Raw genomic sequence first — 18697 nt, 5'->3', positions numbered from 1 at the left:
GTGCAGTCAGATTTCAATTTGACAGTGATATATAGCCAAGGCAAAATTTTACTTTTACAGTTAAACTTTGATTATACAAATATAAACAGTTGTAGTTTTAAATGGAATTCTTCATTTTCCAGATGTTACAAAGCATTCATCTTTCCATGGTGCACTATGGAACTTTAATCCCACCTTATCCTTCTGCATTTTGTTTTCTAAGTAATTTTATTTGGTACCTGAAATCACTAATCATAGACCTTAAAAATAATATATTCTGCTGATTTCATTATATATGTTAGCTTTCAAATACATCTTAAAGGTGTCGAAGGGAAGATCACAGTGAAGAAACTGATCATATTTTCTTTTCCTTTTTCCAAACTAGGAGCCTTGATTATAGCAGGAAGCTGAAAAATGTAAGTGTTTTAATTTCACTTTCCAAACTTTTTTCCTTCTAACTTTGATGGTTCAAGTATAAAATTTAGCTCATAAGTTCAATGCCTCTTGAATGCCTTGCTAGAAAGAATCTTTCTTAGAAAACAATTATATGTGCCTCTGATAGAATAATTAATGACTCTGATAGAAATAAAAATGGTAGATTTTGCGGGGAGGGGTGGTCTCTTTAATTAGATAAGGGCTCAGTCCAGAAATAAATAAATGAAAGCTTGCACTCCATTTGTAATTTGGTTTCTTAAACACAGAATGATCTGTTTTAGCACTAACATTACTTCCTTGCCATTGGTAGGCACAAATGGGATTATTAAATTAAGCAGTTGGGCAAGTTGTTTTGGGGAAAAGATTAGCATAATATAAATAGTGTTGACTGTTGTGGGCCTGTACCTTTTGTGGTTTTTTTCCTATTAATCTTTTGAGTTTTTATTAGTACCTTCCAAAATCAACTTTTTAGGGTTAGATCTTATTTTCCAAGGCAAGTATGCTCTTTTATTTTAAGTTTAAATTGAAGAATGTAAGAAATGACCTTCTGTATATAAAATTTTAAAATTGGCTGTGACTCTCCCCTTTTAAAGAAATTTTCAGGGTGCTATTTTATTTGATTGACATTCTCATTCTTATCTTCTTTTTCTTCCTCTATAAAACCAGGGATATTTGACATTTTTCATCATACAATTTTAAACAGAAACCCCATAATCTAAAACACAACACAGTTCTATCTTCCGTTTTCCTATTACACTTTTCAAGAGAGCCTCATACTCTTAGCACACATTAGTTATTTTATGGCTCTAGTTCATGTCCTGACATTCGCAATTGTCTGTTCTCTGGAAAGTTATTTGTAAGCAATCAGTTAAAAAAGAATTTCTGGAAGTTTTGAAGTATTCGTAAAGTAACATTTTCCCACAGAGGTAGAAAACCGAATCACATCCTAGCATTGATGCACATAACCATATCTTGGGCCTGTTGCCATCCAGACGCATGTATACATATCACATTGTCCAAAGCATTTTCTGGCCTAGCAAGTAGAGGGAGGTACAATAAATACTTCCCAGCCTAGTTGAAGCAGTAAGACCAAATGTGAAAACAAAATAATAGTCTTAGCTTTTCCACAGGCTTCAGATCCCAATAATTCAATTTTAAGGAGCTCATCTTCAGCTGACCCCTGCTGGGTTCTATGGGAAAGTCAATGTAAAGAGCCTTTGCTTTTGCGGACAGTTTCTTTGGAAAGACAGAACAAAATTAACTTAGGACTGTAGCTTCAGACCAGTGAATATTCATAGACATTCTTAAACATCCAAGGTTGTTAATGGGCAGTAGTCTTGTCCAGGTTAAAAATTTCCCATCTCAGATTAATAGGAATCTAACCGTACCCCAGAGCTAGGTCTCTGCAGATTGCATTCTTCATTACATTGCTGTCTTCTGACTTTAATTAGATATATTTTGTTGATCTTGTGCTGGAAACCACTAATTAACCTTTATCACTCCTTTGAAAAATTTTTGCCAGTGGTCTTAGCAGAACCTCTGTGCCCACAAGTAGAAATTATGGGCCTTTAAAAGCACCTCTCTCAAAAGGGATTGACAACTTGTTTCATTGCTGGTCTGGGGAAAGACTCCAGAGTTTCTGAAAAATTTTGCTTCCTGGTTTTGAAACCTTCATGACATGAAAATAATTTTGGAGAATTTATTTTTCCTTCTTGCTGTCTTATAGATCACATTCTCACAACCAAATTCTTCCTAAAACTGGAGTCTTATTTTAACTACTGAATCGTGTTTGTGTTGACCGATGCAACATTGGGTTCTTATTAAAATGATTTTACCTAGAATGGATACCTCATGGATGGTGGTTTTTGTAAATTAATGTTGCACATTCTCTCCTCCTGCTTTCCTGTTAGGGGAGCATTATTGATTCCTTAGTTTAAAAGTAATTCTTTGCACGTGGTTCTCCTTCCCAGGTACTAGTGACCATTTACTGGCTGGGCAAAGCAGCAAATAGCTGTGCATCTTACAGTGGGACAACGCTAAACCTGAAGGAGTTCGAAGGCTTGCTGGCTCAGATGAGAAAGGTAACTTGACTTTTCTTCTTCATCCCATGATGTTCAGACAAGGTGGGAAAGCAACACATTTGCTTATTTTTAAGATCTTTACAGTTTCACGTGGTAAAATTGCACAGGCCAAAGATGTCATGCACTCAAGGAAATGACCGCTTGTCTTACCAATGACATCTTTGCCTCATACACCCACGCCTACCTGAACTTTTATTCCCTTCTGAGAATGGGAGATCTGAGCTTTATCCAATTTTAATTCCAAAAGAGAAAGTTCAATCCGTCAGTATATGACTTTAGATACCAAAGAGCGCAGTGCTTATTTTCTTGGGGGAATAATGCCTGAATTAAACAATACAGCATTATACAAAAATGAAGACTTGCTCTGCACTTTCATGCTAAAGGTTATTTTGCTTACCCATCAGGGCCTTGGTGTGGGTGAAGTAACATCAGCCAAGTTCTTGCCTGGGTATCCACTCTGGATGGCCTCTGAAAAACTAGAAGCATTCTCTTCAAAGATGCATATTTTATGACCATTGCATTTGAATGACCTGGAAATTTGGAAAACATGTTTTGTAATAGTCAAAGCTTTATTTGTGTATTTAATTATGGGAAAGACTGACCTAAGGTAGGAATTTGTCCAAGAAACAGTGCAGTGGTTTGTGTGTGGCTACCTATGTGTTCCTTTTTAGGATTCAGCAGGTGTACATTAGCTCACCCAAAGTACTAGCATACAGTGTTCCCCGGGAGCAGCCTCACCCAGCAGGCCTTAGTGAATAGGTAAGGCTCATTTGTAATCAGTAGCATCCATGGGTTTTTTTTTTTTTAATTAATTAATTTATTTATTTATTTATTTTTGGCTGTGTTGGGTCTTCGTTTCTGTGCAAGGGCTTTCTCCAGTTGCAGCAAGTGGGGGCGACTCTTCATCGCTGTGCGCGGGCCTTTCCCTATCGCGGCCTCTCTTGTTGCGGAGCACAGGCTCCAGACGCGCAGGCTCAGTAGTTGTGGCTCATGGACCCAGTTGCTCCGTGGCATGTGGGATCTTCCCAGACCAGGGCTTGAACCCGTGTCCCCTGCACTGGCAGGCAGATTCTCAACCACTGCGCCACCAGGGAAGCCCCATGGGTTTTGAATAAGACCCATAGTGCAGCATATATAATTAAGGCCTTCTTCCTCTTTTCTCTAACATGCAAATTAAATGCACCAATGAGACCTCGTTGAGAGACATTCTGTACTTTACAGATTTTCTTTTAATACTGAAAGCAAGAATTTGCTCCAACTTTCTAATGATTTATTCTTCTTTCCTTAAAGCTAATAGTTCTAATAATTCTTTGCATTTGGCTAGAACCAGGCTGGCTCATATATGTATAAATGGACAAAGCTTTCATATTGGTCATAACACATATAAACAAAGTCCTTGAAGCTAAATTCCTTGAAAAATAAAATAAATACACCACTCAATCAAACCCAACACATTGTTTCTTAGTCTTAACTCTTATTTGTCCTTTAATCTTTCATCTCTCTCAATAAAAGATACTTAGGGAAAATACAAAGGTAAGTTTCAGTCTGGATTTGTGGAATCTAAATGTTTGTTGGTCTTATGTTAAATTTGGACTTGGATAATGATAGATGGATTATCTGTTTTAAACTATTTAAAAGCTCTGCCTCATAGTTTCCCTGCTGATTTCTCTTGGAATCTGATTTCTTCTCATTATTGATGTTTCTTATCACTAGTCCAGCTTCTCTATAATCTGAGCAGCTATTGGTCTCTGCAGCTCTCCTAAGTTCCCTTTGTAGTGAGACAGTTGGTTTCTAACAACTGCCTTGAAATGACCTGTTGTTGTGAACAGCTGTTACTTTTTTTAATGAATATAGATGACATCACAGGACATGAGGGAGTAGTTAGTGTCACTGGCCAAAGCCTGACTTAACCAAAAATGGCCAGCTGTGGTGCTCCCATGTCTCTATATAAAGAGAGTAATTGACCTGAATTTCACAGGTCTATCCAATGCCTGAAAATATTAGATTTATCTAAAGTGTATACGATCTCATTTTATCAATTAAGATTGAGTTTAACTGGGAAATGCAGACAACTCTGCCAGTGGCTTAAATAAGATAGAGTTTTATATCAAACTCATATAAGGTCTGGACATGAGCAGTCCAGGGCTAGTGTGGGGGTCCCGTGACCATCAAGGGCTCAGGCTCCTTCTGTCTTTTTACTCTACTGTCCTCAACTCATGGCCACTCACCTCCTGGTCCAAGATGACTGCACAAGCTTTAGCCTTCACGTCCACCTTTGAGCCAGGAGAAAGGAGGGCTGAGGAGAAGAAAGGCCTATGCCTTCCTTTAAACACACTTCTGGGAAGTCATGCACTATACTTCTGCTCACATCCTATTGACTTGAACTTGGTCACGTTTCCATACCTATCTGCAAGGAAAGACTTGGGAAAGTAGATTTTATTTCATTTAAAAACTGTGTGTATTTTCACTGGAGAAGAATTGGAAAACAGGTATTGAGAGACAACTGGAATCTCTTCTGCACATATACAGGCTGAAATAAATATGAAATTAAAAGCTTTTCTTTCACAAAGGAGGCTAGCCCGAAATTTTTTTATATTCATTTTTTTCTAGTGGGAGAAATGTGCATAAAAATGATTAACTGTGGTACAACTTGTTAAGTTCTGTAGTGCAAGGAACACATGTAGAACCCTTAACATAAGCATCGGACACATAGTAGATGTTCGTAGTAGGTTGCTATTGCTATAGACAAAAAAGATCTCTGAAAGCATCATGACAATGGCCTTTCACTGGGCCTGGATACGTCAGAGAAAGTCTCCCAAAGGAAGGGACACTTAAGCTGAACCAAGGGGAATTACTACGAGAATAGTGAGATTAAAGGGAATACTGTAGGGACGAGGGTGGCCCTAGAGATCTCAGGGCCTGCAATTAGAAAGTCAGCATTCTAGGTTCTTCCTCTCTCTTTCTTTCACTCTTCTCTTCCGGTCTCTTCTTGAATTCATCCTCTCCTCCAGTAGGCAAACACTCTCTCATAGCAGAGACCATGGCCAACAGCATCCTCGGGATTATCTGCTCCTAGCTCCTTGCCCAGAAGGCAAGGTATTCTTCTCCCTGGCCCCAGCTTTAAAATTCCTAGGGTGTACTCTGGTCCAGTGTGGGTCCTATCCCTGAACCAGTCAGTGCGACCAGGGACAGGGGATACCATGATTGGCCTAAGCCACTACTGTCTCAGAAGGTGAGGGGTGCTATCAGAACAAGGGGATAAAGAGTGGGGAGCTTGATGGGCAAACAAGTACAAGACCTTGGCCTAGAGCAGCAGCCATCATCAACTTCTCTTCCCTTAACCTGCTTTATTTTTTCATGATACTTACCATTCAACTTTGTATTCAATTTATGGGTTTTTCTGCTTGTTTTTTGCCTTCCCTGCTAGAGCATAAGGCCCATGAGGAGAGGGAATTTATCGAATTTGCATAACATTGTGTCCCCAGCACTGAGACAGTGCTTGGCACATAGACGATGTTCAGTCAGTATCTGTGGAATGAATTGCTTCACCAACCAGAGTGTGGTGGGTGGAGATGGCTCATCAGGCTGGAAAAGTAGAACCTAACACACTGCAGAATAGGATTTAGCCACCTTATAAATCACAAAGGAAGCAGAAAATAGTGAGTGGTAAAACAGAGGCATCTGGAGTTTCTCAGATACCATAAGTCAGTCACCAACTGTAGCTGGTTCTCATTATCTCTGACAAAGGAGGATAAGAAGAGGACAGATGAGTAAAATAATCCAAAAATATTGTGGAAGCTAGTAATTCACACCCCATTCATTAACACACTTTTACTAGAACAACCAGCAATTAGCACAATGGACAGATTTGAGTCTTATCCCCTTTCCCTGGAGTGCTCTCTGTAGAAGACAGAATGCCACTACTGGGCATCTAGATGGAAAGCGTAGACGACGTAATAGACCCCGAGTACAGAGCATTTAGACTGTGCTAGCCTTTGTGTTGGTTTATATCTTCTAACCCCTCTCCCAAAGCTTACCTTTGGGTGACTTGATGGGCTCCAATAAAATTGTTCATCCCGCGGATGTCCAAATCTTTATTTCTGGCTAAAGAGCCAGCCTCTTGCTTCACCCTGAGGTTTCTAAGGGACCAGCTTGGCCAAGGATGGCCACAGGTGGCCTGGTTTTCACTTGTCAAACTGACCCTGCCATTCAGCTTCCAGCTCTCACTTGACCCAAGGTTTAATTCTTGGCTTTCTACAAAGTCATGAACAGAATGGCCTTTTTGTTTTTCTTTCCCATAACTGGCTGTGAGAAAACAGCTGAAGCTCCAAGAAGGATGTCCACTTTCTCTTTTTTCCTTTCTGTTCTCCTGTGGTTTGTAGGGTAGGGTCGGGGAGACATTTGGGTGTTTGGAGAAACTTGCCTGATATTATTTTCTTGAAAATCCAGTTTTGTAATTCTGTGCCAAGCAGCTTGTAAAATTGTGTCATTTCTAGATGTTACCAGTGGCTCAACTTCCTGAGTGTCTGCCCTCCCTGATGGGAAATTGGGCCCAAGGCATCTAGTTATGGGATATAAATGGAGAAGGAGATAGAAGAGTATCAGTGTGTATATAAGATTATGTCCTTAACTGCATTTATAAATTTTCTATGATTTATATATTGACATTTACATGCCAAATGAATACATAGTAGTGATTATAACACAGCTAACATTTTTCGAGCACTTATGCATCAAGCGTTTTTCTGAATGCTTTCCGTATAGTAATACATTTCACCTTCCCAGCAATACTATGAGATAAATATTATTAGCTCCATTTTACAGATGAGAAAACTGAAATTGGGCAAGGTAAAATAACTTGCCCAAGGTCAGACAGCTGACAAAGGGTGGAGCCAGGATTTAAACTGTCAGCTGAGCTTCCAAGACCATGCTTTTAACCTACTCTAAACTATCTCTCTTTTGCAGCATGTATAGGTTGGTGATCTAGGCATAAACAGTGTTTAGCGAAGGGACATTATCCAGGTTAGTGTCATTCACAGAGTAAGCAGGCAGTAAGTGTCCAGCCGCTGGGAGAGGTGATGCTGATGTTGACAGCTGTAACTATACCAAAGTTCATCCAATGTCAGGTTTTACCATTTGGTAGTTGAAGACAGAGTTCTGTGTTAGAATCACAGCTTTGCTGATTACTGTGTGACCTGAGTCAATTTACTCAACCTCTCTGATTCTTTTCTCCTCTATAAAATAGGGGCAATGCTAACCCCATCACTGGGGAGCAGGTTGTGAGGATTAAAGAATAGAGCATAGAGAAAGCACCAAGCATAGCCCCAGACACATAGTAAGTGTTCAATAACATTAGCCATTTAGCCTATGCTCAGTGGATAAATAATCCAAGATAATTACTTGCATTTCCAAAGAAATTAAATACAAAACCATATCCAATTTAGATGTATACTTTTCAGTTAGTCATGAATTCTTTTTCCTGCTAGTCAGGCCTGGCTTTTGTACAAGTCCTGGTTAATTTTGACCTACGAGTAAACTAAAATACCTTAATTTCCATAACTGGAATTTCTGCCTTCCTCGAGAGGGTCATGTCATCTGTACTCACCCAGGCTGTTTGACAACCTGTTCTTCAGGGGCACTAATCAGGTCCTCGGTGTGGCTGCAGCAGGGTACCCCCCTCAACCCTGCCCTTCCCCTTTTTCCCACTCCTTCTCCTGATGCAAGACCACTGTGCGTGCCTTGTGAATTACAGCCGCTCTGTCCCCCCAAAGGGCGCCCTGCTGGGGAGTGTGTCAGAGGATCTGCTTATAATTGATAGAAGCAGCTGGCAAAGGCACTTCCTAAAAGGCTTTGGCTCCGGCGAGCATGTTAGTCAGTGTAGACAGTTTCCAAAATTGCTACCACGGAGAATATTTATTTATTTTTTCTTTTCTATGGGGAATGGGGAGGGGACCTGCCTGAGCATCCCAGGAAATCTGCAGTGGGACCTTCCAATCTTTGTGGATGTCATTCACAGCCCTGATTTTAAGCAACAGTCTGGGAGAGATTAAATTGAGGTTTATCTTTGAGTGACCGGAGTTATTTCTGTTTTCGTCAGCTTGGACTCTTGTAATTAATGCTAAGACACTGGCGGGAACAAGGCTTTTATTATAATTCGAGGGTGAGGATGGCTTTGACTGACCTTTCTTCTGCTGGAGTTTCAGTGTTTTAGTATGTGCTGCTTGCGCTGGAAAGAATTTATAATCACAGGCTGTCAAAGACAGCCATTGTTCTCACTGCTCTGAACATGTGGGTCAGCCACAAGTGCTTTCAGCTCCCCCAGTGCCAAGAGCTGGCCGAGCGCGAGAGCATGCCTGGATTCTTCCGAGGCATCAGGAAAATCATTTTGCATATTTTTCACTGCTTTTTTTTTTTCTTTTTTAATTTTTTGCCCCTGAAAGACAGCTCCCTTTCAGAGCAGGAATTTCCCTTCAAGGTAGCAGAAGATGGAAGCATGCTGCTCCAGGATTCTACGGAACTGATTCTGCTGCAAAAACAAATGCTGTGTGCATTAGCCAGACAGCATAAACAGAAGCAGTTGTGCAGCTAAACTAGGCGCTGGGTCCCAGAACAGACATGCAGTTATGGATCCTGAAAGATGGGTCAAGATTAAGGTTTTAGTTTCTCATTTTTGTTTTTTATCTGTTATTATATTCTTGTGAGTCCAAACTTGATGATCTTTTATTCTCAGTTCCTTGGACTTTTTTTTCCCAACATTGCGGAGTACGAGATGCTTGGGGATTTTTTTTTTTTTAATATGTGTGATTTTCTGATTGAAAAAGTTGCAGCAGGGAGGGGTTAAAGAATGAAGTGTTGTGTAGATGATAATCAATTTGATAACTGGTTGCCGTAGCCTTTCCAGATTGATTCTATATGCAGGATTTTTTTGGAGACCACTGGAGACAGATTTTCCTGATATTCGTAGCCTCTATGTCTGTTGCTGTGATGTCTGTAATCCTTTCGTTTTCTTCTTGAACAGGAGACTGATGACGTTGAGAGCCCTAAACGTAGTATTCGAGACAGCGGCTACATCGACTGCTGGGATTCTGAGCGCAGCGACTCCCTCTCTCCCCCTCGACACGGCAGAGATGATTCCTTCGATAGCCTGGATTCCTTCGGCTCCCGTTCCCGGCAGACACCTTCGCCAGATGTAGTCCTCAGGGGAAGCAGTGATGGTAGGTTGGAGCCTTAATAAACTGCACATCTTAGAATCAAACATTAACAAGGGCCGCCTTGTCACCGGCCGAGGGACTGGCCCTAGGAAGGTAGACTCCATATCCACCTTCCTGGAATCTGGTAACTCTAAACTGGTAGGGAAAAAAATCTCTTAATGTTGTTTTTCGTGGTCCTTAGAATTTTGGTTGGCTTTACCAGCAGCTGGTTTGAACACTGCCTCAGTGAGCGTGTCTTCTGTTGGAAAATGTGTTACATCGTTCCTCCCTGGGTCTCAGTAAATCAAGACGCTGTGCAGACCATTAGCTCATAAAGTGTGCCGAAGGTTTATATGCTCCAGGTACGAGGAAGGGAAATGTTTGAGTGAGTACCACACCGTGTAAGTGAAAATAGATCAACTTCCAGCAAACTGGAAACACACTGCACACACCTATGAAAGCCCTGAAGCTTGGGATTGTGAAACCGTAATTGGCATAGTTTGGGCAATGCTTTTGATACCTGACCATTGACTAGAGCAATGCAGGTGGCCATTAATGTATAGAACACAACCCAGACTGCCTGTTTCTTCTGAGGCTGGGTTTGATTTAAATCCCATGCATTTTATGTCACCTGAAAGGAATGATCATTTTTCTTTACAAAAATGTACGGTCATGCAACCTGATGTAAATTTAACACATATTTTCCAAGAGCTGTTTACCTTACTTATCTTGCACCTTTGTGCTTTTAGGAAGGGAAGATAGACTGGCTCTGCATGTATAAACTTGCAGAAAGACACTAAGGCTGGTGGGGAATTTTTTTATTTGTGTCTATTTCTTTTTCATGTATTGCTTGACTGAAGCTAATGTGTCTAGAGACTTTAAGTCTTTTGTCTGAGATGAAAATTATCTTTTATAGCTAAAAGATCCCTTTCAGCTATAAAATTCTATGTTACCAAAATACTTGGGTATTTAACATGCCCAGGTCCTGAGTTCATTACTCGACCCCTGGTATCTCATTTAACCCTCAGCACATATTACAAGATACTCAGTATCTGACTTAGCCCTCTCACAGGGCTGTGAAACATTCCTTAGTCATATTTTATAGACGAATCTTAGAGAGGTTAAGTAATCATCCTAACACTGTTGTTTTTTTTTTTTAAGTAATTTTTATTTATTTATTTATTTAGGCTGCGTTGGGTCTTTGTTGCTGTGCGCAGGCTTCTTCTAGTTGCGGCGAGTGGGCCTCTCATTGCTGTGGCTTCTCTTGTTGTGTCACACGGGCTCAGTAGTTGTGGCGCATGGGCTTAGTTGCTCCACAGCATGTGGGATCTGCCCGGGCCAGGGCTCGAACCTGTGTCCCCTGCATTGGCAGGCGGATTCTTAACCACTGCTCTACCAGGGAAGTCCCCTAACATTGTTTTTAAGTGCCCTAAATCGCTGTAAGTAGTGTAACGATGTTAGCCTCAAGAAGCGTGAGTCCAAAACTTATACCCTAAAGCTTAATTTACCCACACTTCTTTCTGTTTGCCTAATAGATTTTTCAAATTCTAGCATGACTGAACTAATGCTTTTGTTTAGTACTTAAACTTTCCAACAAATAGATTAGCCTCAGGGCCACATCGTATGTGACTCCTAAAGAATTCCATGGTGCATTGTGAACTGCTTGAAAAACATTTCTAAAAATTTACATGACATCTTAAGTCTCACCCACAGTATTAGAAGTTACAATACCAACTGCATGATCTAATTGAGCTTTAACATAACTGAAAGGGAGATTTACTTTTATGAAACATATTTTAACCAAACTATTTCATCCATATTATTTTGATTGTTTTAAAAATGTATTATTGTCTCATCCTAGTTTTTAATAACTGGTAATGCAGATCCTTTATTTATTCTGTCACCAGCTTCGAGGGGTTCAGTTTATAATGAGCCACATCTTGAAGGGATTTGAGATGGTAATTACTAATATTGTACTAATATGTGCTGAGGCACAATTTCGTTTGCAGCAGTTAAGATTGATAAGCCAGAGTCTTTTCATAAAAGTTTTTCCCATGTAAAGAAAAACATGAAATTGAGCTTCACAAAACACCATCCATGAAAGAGCATCTTAACACACAGATTTCACCAATCAGCCTGATACCTTCAGGCTTATGTTCTTGTAAACTAATCAAGACCTAATGAGGTTTTAAAGAAAAACAACACTTTTTTATCTGCCTTAAAAAAATGTGGTATAATTTTATCCAAATAGATGTTGTATTTCATTAGAGTTTATGGTATATATATATATATTTTTTTTAAGAACTCATTTTTTTAAAAAAATTATTTATTTATTTATCCTTGGCTGTGTTGGGTCTTCGTTTCTGTGCGAGGGCTTCCTCTAGTTGCGGCAAGTGGGGGCCACTCTTCATCGCGGTGCGCGGGCCTCTCACTATCGTGGCCTCTCTTGTTGCGGAGCACAGGCTCCAGACACGCAGGCTCAGTAGTTGTGGCTCACGGGCCTAGTTGCTCCGCGGCATGTGGGATCTTCCCAGACCAGGGCTTGAACCCCCATGTCCCCTGCATTAGCAGGCAGATTCTCAACCACTGCGCCACCAGGGAAACCCTATGGTATATTTTTTAAGTGATGATAATCAAGAAGTTTGCTAGTCCTAATAAACACTTCCAAATTTAGAAGAACATTTTAATTCTTGAAAACTTATTTCCTAGGACTCACAATCAATTAGGGAAAGTCTTACCATGAAATTCTCCAACTCCATATTGGGTCAATAGAGAGAGTTTTCATTTTATTATTACTGAGGTCCACTGACCTCATTCAGTAGGGATGATCAAGAGCCACACTCGTAAGAGGTGCCATGATTCCATGGGTTGGACACGAGAGCCACCTGGTAAGGAGGCTATGGATCTCCAGGGTCAGTTCAGCCAATCTGTCTTGCTAAATAGGTGCCCAGCTCCTCCCTCACCCTCACTGGCATGCCTTCTGAGGCCACTAATAAGTTTCCCTGAAGAGGAAATACACAACCTTCCACTCAGGTGCTTTTAAAATTAAGAACATATTTTATAAACATAATGCATATTGTTAAATAAATATTCTTATCTTTTATAGAAAAGATGAGTTAAGGGAGAGAAATAAGGAATGAGAGAAATTAGAGTGTTAGAGGAGATGAAAAAGCAATGGGTTGGTGGTGTGTATGGTAAAGATACATAAAAAAAGGTAGACCCCTAGTTGCTGGAAGGGAGAGAAATGTAGCCCCGGTGTAAAGGAAGGATCAGACTTTGATAAAAGGATGTCATCATCATCATCACGTGTAATGTTGGGCATAGATGGAGATGCCACCCTAGTACATTTTCATGTTTTCAGGATGAAGTCAAGTCAAAATCTTTTGAAGTCTTGGCCTGAGATAAGAGGAGTTCTAACACTTACGGAAAGTATACCTCACCAGCCACTATCTGGGTGCTTTACATCTCTTGTAATCCTCATGACAACCTACGAGAGTTGTATTATCACCTCCTTATTTCCAGTGAGGACCCTGAGGTACAGAGGGCTTAAATTTCCCAGTCACACAGCTAGTAGATGATGGAGCTGAAATTAGACCCTGGTCTCTAGGTCCAGAAGGTTATGCTTCTTTCAACTGAGCCACTCTGCCTCAGGGCATTTGCAAAGTAACTTTTCTTTTTTTTTTTTAAAATAAATGTTTGGTACTTTTCTTTCTTTTTTTTTTAAATTAATTAATTAATTTATTTATTTTTGGCTGTGTTGGGTCTTCGTTTCTGTGCGAGGGCTTTCTCTAGTTGTGGTAAGCGGGGGCCACTCTTCATTGCGGTGCACGGGCCTCTCACTATCGCGGCCTCTCTTGTTGTGGAGCACAGACTCCAGACGCGCAGGCTCAGTAGTTGTGGCTCACGGGCTTAGTTGCTCCGTGGCATGTGGGATCTTCCCAGACCAGGACTCGAACCCGTGTCCCCTGCATTGGCAGGCAGATTCTCAACCACTGCGCCACCAGGGAAGCCCAAATTAACTTTTCTTGAAGTGCCTGTTGAAGACATTCATCAAAGAGTAATTGGGAAAAAAAAAAAAGGTTATCTGTTTATGTGTTAAACAACCTATTTTGAGACTCTCTCTCAGTATATTATGGATAATATGTTTTTAGATATTGTACCATACCAAAATAAGTTTCATAGATTACAGGATTTTAGAACGGAGGGAAACGAGACAGTTCTAATCCATGCTAAGCCTTCATAGTTGATTGAAGAATCATTTTCTTTCATTCATTTATTCAGCAAAATACAGTTCTTCCCCTAGTCAGGATGCTTTAAGCAAAGGACATTTTTCCAAGAGAAGTGTGTTGCAGAGGAGGGAACTATTTATTCTCTACTTGTGCCCAAAGTTAGGAAACTGCAACAGTGCACATCATGATGACGACATTCTTTTCTCAAAGTCTGATCCTTCCTTTCCCCAGGGCTATGCTTCTCTCCCTTCCAGCAGCTAGGGGTCTTTCTTGGGCTGGAATCTGGAGAACAGAAACTGGAGTCTCGAGCTGTTACTTACCAGCCATGGAGAAAGGGCTCTTTGGGTCTCTCTGGGCCTCTGTTTCCACCACTGTAAAATGGGAATAATATCAAATAGGGAAACAAATCCAAGTGCTTAGCAAGTTAAGGTAGTATTAGTGTTTGTTATAAAGCATTCGCAGGGGGCTCTAAATATTTTATTATGACACTGAGACAGATAGACTTGATAAAAGACAGGGTGAGAAGGGAGCTAAGTTATGAATCAAAAACCAACAAGTAATGAAATGGTCAAAACTTCAGAAGGGAGGCTGAAAGCAAGTGGCATGAATAATTCATAAACTGAATATTTCATCTGCAGCAATGAACAACTTGTTTATAGTTAATGCTTTAACTTTCACCATTTTTTAAAAGCCATTAAATCATTTTATCTCCAGGGCAAGTCATTTCATTCCTATTTTTACAGAAAAAGGACGGGCAAGTGTGTTAGAGGCAAGCCTAGGAGCCCACAGGTCATCAGTGGCAGATCCGGAACTATTATGGCATAAAGAGTAGTCAGTGTTTGTTAAGCACTTACTCGGGGCCAAGTACTGTACCCAAGAGTTTTACATGTATCTGATCCTCCCAGCAGCCTATGAAGTAGGTGATATCATCATCCTCACTTTATAGATTGGGAAACTGAGGCTTGGCGTGGTGAAGTGACAAATGACAAAGTAACAAAACTAATGAGTGCCAGAGCTCAAAATGAAGTGGATCTGACTTAACCCCCTGCACTACCCACTCTGCTAGGCTGCCACATGGCTGGGCTCTTAGGATAAGGTTCTTTTCACAAGGGGTAAAGAGGTCAGTTTCTATTTGCTATCAGTGGAGTTGAAGAACCTTTTCATAACGCTCTCAGTGATTAAGAGTTTTCAACCAGCCTTCAAAAGGCCGGCTGCCTGTCACAGTAGTGTGTGTTTTCATGACAATTTCACTCTAATGGATCTTAGAAATCTGGTGAGATGAGACTCAGGAAACAAGGATACAATATAATTATGGGGGCTATTGACCAACAAAAGACTGATGTTGGTAACACTGAATTCCTTTGTGTTGTGTAAAACACTGTTTAAGCCAAACTAATTCATTGATTCATCTGATCATTTGCGGATACCCACTGTGGGCAAAGACACTGTGATAAGTACTGTGACGGATATAAAGCCCTTATTTTCAAAATACAAGGTAGAAAGCATAATGTATCAGGAGAGAAATAGATCTTCGGGCCATAGTGTTCATAGGAAGCAAAGATTGCCTCCAGCTATGGGTACCAGGAAGAGCTCCGAGGTATGGGAATATGCTTATTATAACTCAAGCTATTTCCTGGAAGGCAAACCCTTGGTATAATCCATACTGATCATTTTTCTGAATTCCTATAGTTCTTATATGTCTGTGCTCCTTGATTATAACTAATATTCTCCAGGTGTTTCATGAGTTGGTTAAAGGTACCTCAAAGACAAAGGATTATAAATCCTTCATAATTCTTATTTGTCAGAATATCTAGCGCAGTGTAAGACATGCAACAACAGGTGCTGAGTAAAAACTCCACTGGTAAATTTATGTTTCTTCTTTTGAGAGTTGCAGAATCCGAGCAGGCCTATAGTTCTATTGCAAATGTGTTGTTAATTGTAACTCTCAGATACAGCTAAGCTTTCTTCTTTTTTTTTTTTTTTTTAATTTGACTTTTTTTTTCCTGATTAGAATGGAGAGCTTTTCCCAGAGTGGATTAATTTCGACTGATACTTTAGATTTCTTAAGTGAATAATTTAAGGAAGTAATCCCCGGAACCCACAGATGTAACCACATCCCCCATACTGCATACTTGCCATTGGGAACTTTATTGCTAGCCCAGCACACTTTCTCAGCACCCATCCTCTCTTCCCAGGGAGAGGAAGCGACTCTGAATCCGACTTGCCCCATCGGAAGCTGCCGGATGTGAAGAAGGATGACATGTCTGCGAGGCGGACTTCCCACGGTGAGCCAAAATCAGCAGTGCCTTTTAACCAGTACCTCCCCAACAAAAGCAACCAGACGGCCTACGTCCCCGCGCCTCTGAGAAAGAAGAAAGCAGAGCGAGAGGAATATCGGAAGAGCTGGAGTACTGCCACCTCCCCCCTGGGTGGGGAGAGGCCCTTCAGGTAAGACCTGGACCGCGCTGCTCCCATCCTGGCTTGTGGTACAGGAATTATGGCCCCAGGACAAGAATGAGCTCTAAGAGCCGTTTTAGAACTTTGATGTAAGATTACAGATGGAGGTGGGCAGGACAGATCTTCAGAGAGGGATCGTCATGATAGAATATAAGCTTCATGAAGGCACCTGTTCTAGGTGTGCCTGGCACACAGTAGGTATTCAACCAATACTGGTCTAACGAGCAGATTTTTGAAACTAGCTCTATCGACAGGACATTGAGAACATCTGTCATCCATGGCCTTCTGTGGAGACTGTCTGACTCCCACTCCTGTTAGATCAGGTGCAGTAAGACCTTTTATCTAGATGTAAGTTTATCTAGATATGAGCTCAAGCGTTATTGAAGGGATGCATGAACATGCTTCAGTCACATGTAGAAACAGTCATAATGAAATGGAAGAAGCATTGGACTTCTCATCTCTTGAGAGAAACAAGCGGTCTTTCCCCTAATCTCTGATTATGTTTTTGTATTTATTCATTCATTTATTCAGCACGTATGCATCTAGTGAGCTTCTACTACATACTAGGTACTATCTTTTAGGCTTTGGGGACCCAGTGGTAGCTAAGATAGAGTCCCTGCCTTCAAGAACCGTATAGTCCAATAAAAGAAAATTACAGTCTCGTCTAATCCCTTTCAGCAAAACCACCCTGATCGTTGCATGGTTATTCCTTATGGCCCACCTTTATTATCTATGATTTCCCATTGAATAAACATTAAAAGTTTTAATTATTGAATAAAACGTGAATTTTACCTTTCTAGAACAAAAGGTTTTTGCCTTTCAATATCAATTTTGAAATAGCTCTTAATCAATGTCGAGATTATGATGCATTGTACTAATTAAAAAATGGCTGCATTTAATTTTGTTCACATTACCAGGATCATATTGCATGCTATGATTTTTTTTTTAAGTGGAAGTAATATCAGAATGACCAGGAGATGACAATGGGATCTGCTCCCCAGCCTAGTCTGTTAGTTTGGTCAATTCTGTTGTCCAACTCACTAGCTATCCTGAAACAATAGAGGAAGAGGGCAGTGAAGTGGGGTCTCCTTGTGAAGAGGACCCCGTCAGCCGAATGGACCCTGGTGGGAAGCCTCCTGGTGGTGGGTTAGAATTACCCACCGGCAGTGGGAAGGAGCAGCCTTCTCCAGAGGGGGCTGCGGTGGCACCAGCTCCCAAGTCTGAAGAGGAAGAAGCTGCTGAAATCCGAAAGCGCAGAAGGCTAGAGCAAGCTGGAATCAAGGTCATGCCAGCAGCACAGCGCTTTGCCAGGTTAGCTTTGCGGGCCAAGGACTGGCCTGGCTGGCTTTGTGCATGCCTGGAGGTTTGGAATCTGTCTGGTGTGATGGAGTTTCCATCTTGTTTTCCCACTTCCTGCTTTATCCGTTGCATCATTATTTCCTACTTGCAGCAAACAGAAATAGCTAATAGTCTTTGTCTTCAGGCCTGTCTCTGCTGAGTTTTTGGTTATTTTAAATGGAGGTGAAGAGGGAGCTTTGTGCTGCTTGAGTAGACCTTGTCCTGGTCAAGTATGTGTGGTCAGTCATTTGTGGGCTGCAGGATTTATCTAGCAATAACATCTTATTTTTCAATTGTTTATGGCTTGTTAATTTTCACACTACCCCTAAATGGCTCTTATCTTACTTTACACATCACTAGAAAATAGTTCTTTGGAACGGGGAACACTCTCTTTAGAAAGAGTGGCTAGCTGACAAAAATCCACTTACTTTCTTTGTCCCAAGGGAGTAGTAAGTAAGATTAGGTTTATTTGACTCATTTTCTAAAGCTCGTTGATTCAAAAACAAAGAATGGAGTAATTACTTCTCTTAATTGTAACAAAGGCACTAGTATACAGTCCTGGTGGCCTCATATTACATGTGAGATAGAGACCTTTAGCAATTGAAGTCACAGAGAACTATAGTTCTACAGTTTTGTGTAGTGTTTGGGGAAGCTGATTAATTTTTCTCATATAGTAGCCACAAAGATACCAACAAATAATAGTGAGACCAAAATTTATTTGACAAATTGAAATTCATAACAGTTTGACAATTGAAATTCCTTTGCCACTTGCTGTTCCATTTAATCCTAAAAGGTAGGTGATATACCCATTTTCAAGCAGAGTAAACTGAGGATCAGTGAAAGTAAGTTACTTGACCGTCTCAGAGCTGGTTACCACTGACCTGGTGGCCAGATTCAGATGTTCTGACCATGGTACCACAGCTGCCTCACACACATTTAATGGAATGTCTTCCATTCCTCCATACAACTCCATGTGTGATTATTGCTG

General features: G+C 40.7%; 1 protein-coding gene across 24 annotated transcripts in view; it reads left to right on the top strand.

Moving 5' to 3' along the window:
- Window positions 1-18697, top strand: part of LIMCH1 (LIM and calponin homology domains 1) — a 345391-nt gene that overhangs the window by 242792 nt on the left and 83902 nt on the right. For 11 of the 24 annotated variants that reach the window (XM_059923095.1, XM_059923112.1, XM_059923089.1 and 8 more), the window contains 5 exons: window positions 365-395; window positions 2385-2495; window positions 9514-9709; window positions 16110-16362; window positions 17416-17682. In XM_059923095.1, the coding sequence (XP_059779078.1) occupies window positions 365-395; window positions 2385-2495; window positions 9514-9709; window positions 16110-16362; window positions 17416-17682 (858 nt within the window). Of the gene's footprint in view, window positions 1-364; window positions 396-2384; window positions 2496-9049; window positions 9149-9513; window positions 9710-16109; window positions 16363-17415; window positions 17683-18697 lie in introns of those variants that run through there. The other 13 variants (XM_059923105.1, XM_059923102.1, XM_059923103.1 and 10 more) reach the window with 3 other exon arrangements.

This window comes from Balaenoptera ricei, chromosome 5 (assembly GCF_028023285.1).
Source record: "Balaenoptera ricei isolate mBalRic1 chromosome 5, mBalRic1.hap2, whole genome shotgun sequence".
Classification (NCBI taxonomy): Eukaryota; Metazoa; Chordata; class Mammalia; order Artiodactyla; family Balaenopteridae; genus Balaenoptera; species Balaenoptera ricei.
Note: the sequence above shows the minus strand (reverse complement) of the source record. Positions and strands in the feature narration are given on the sequence as shown.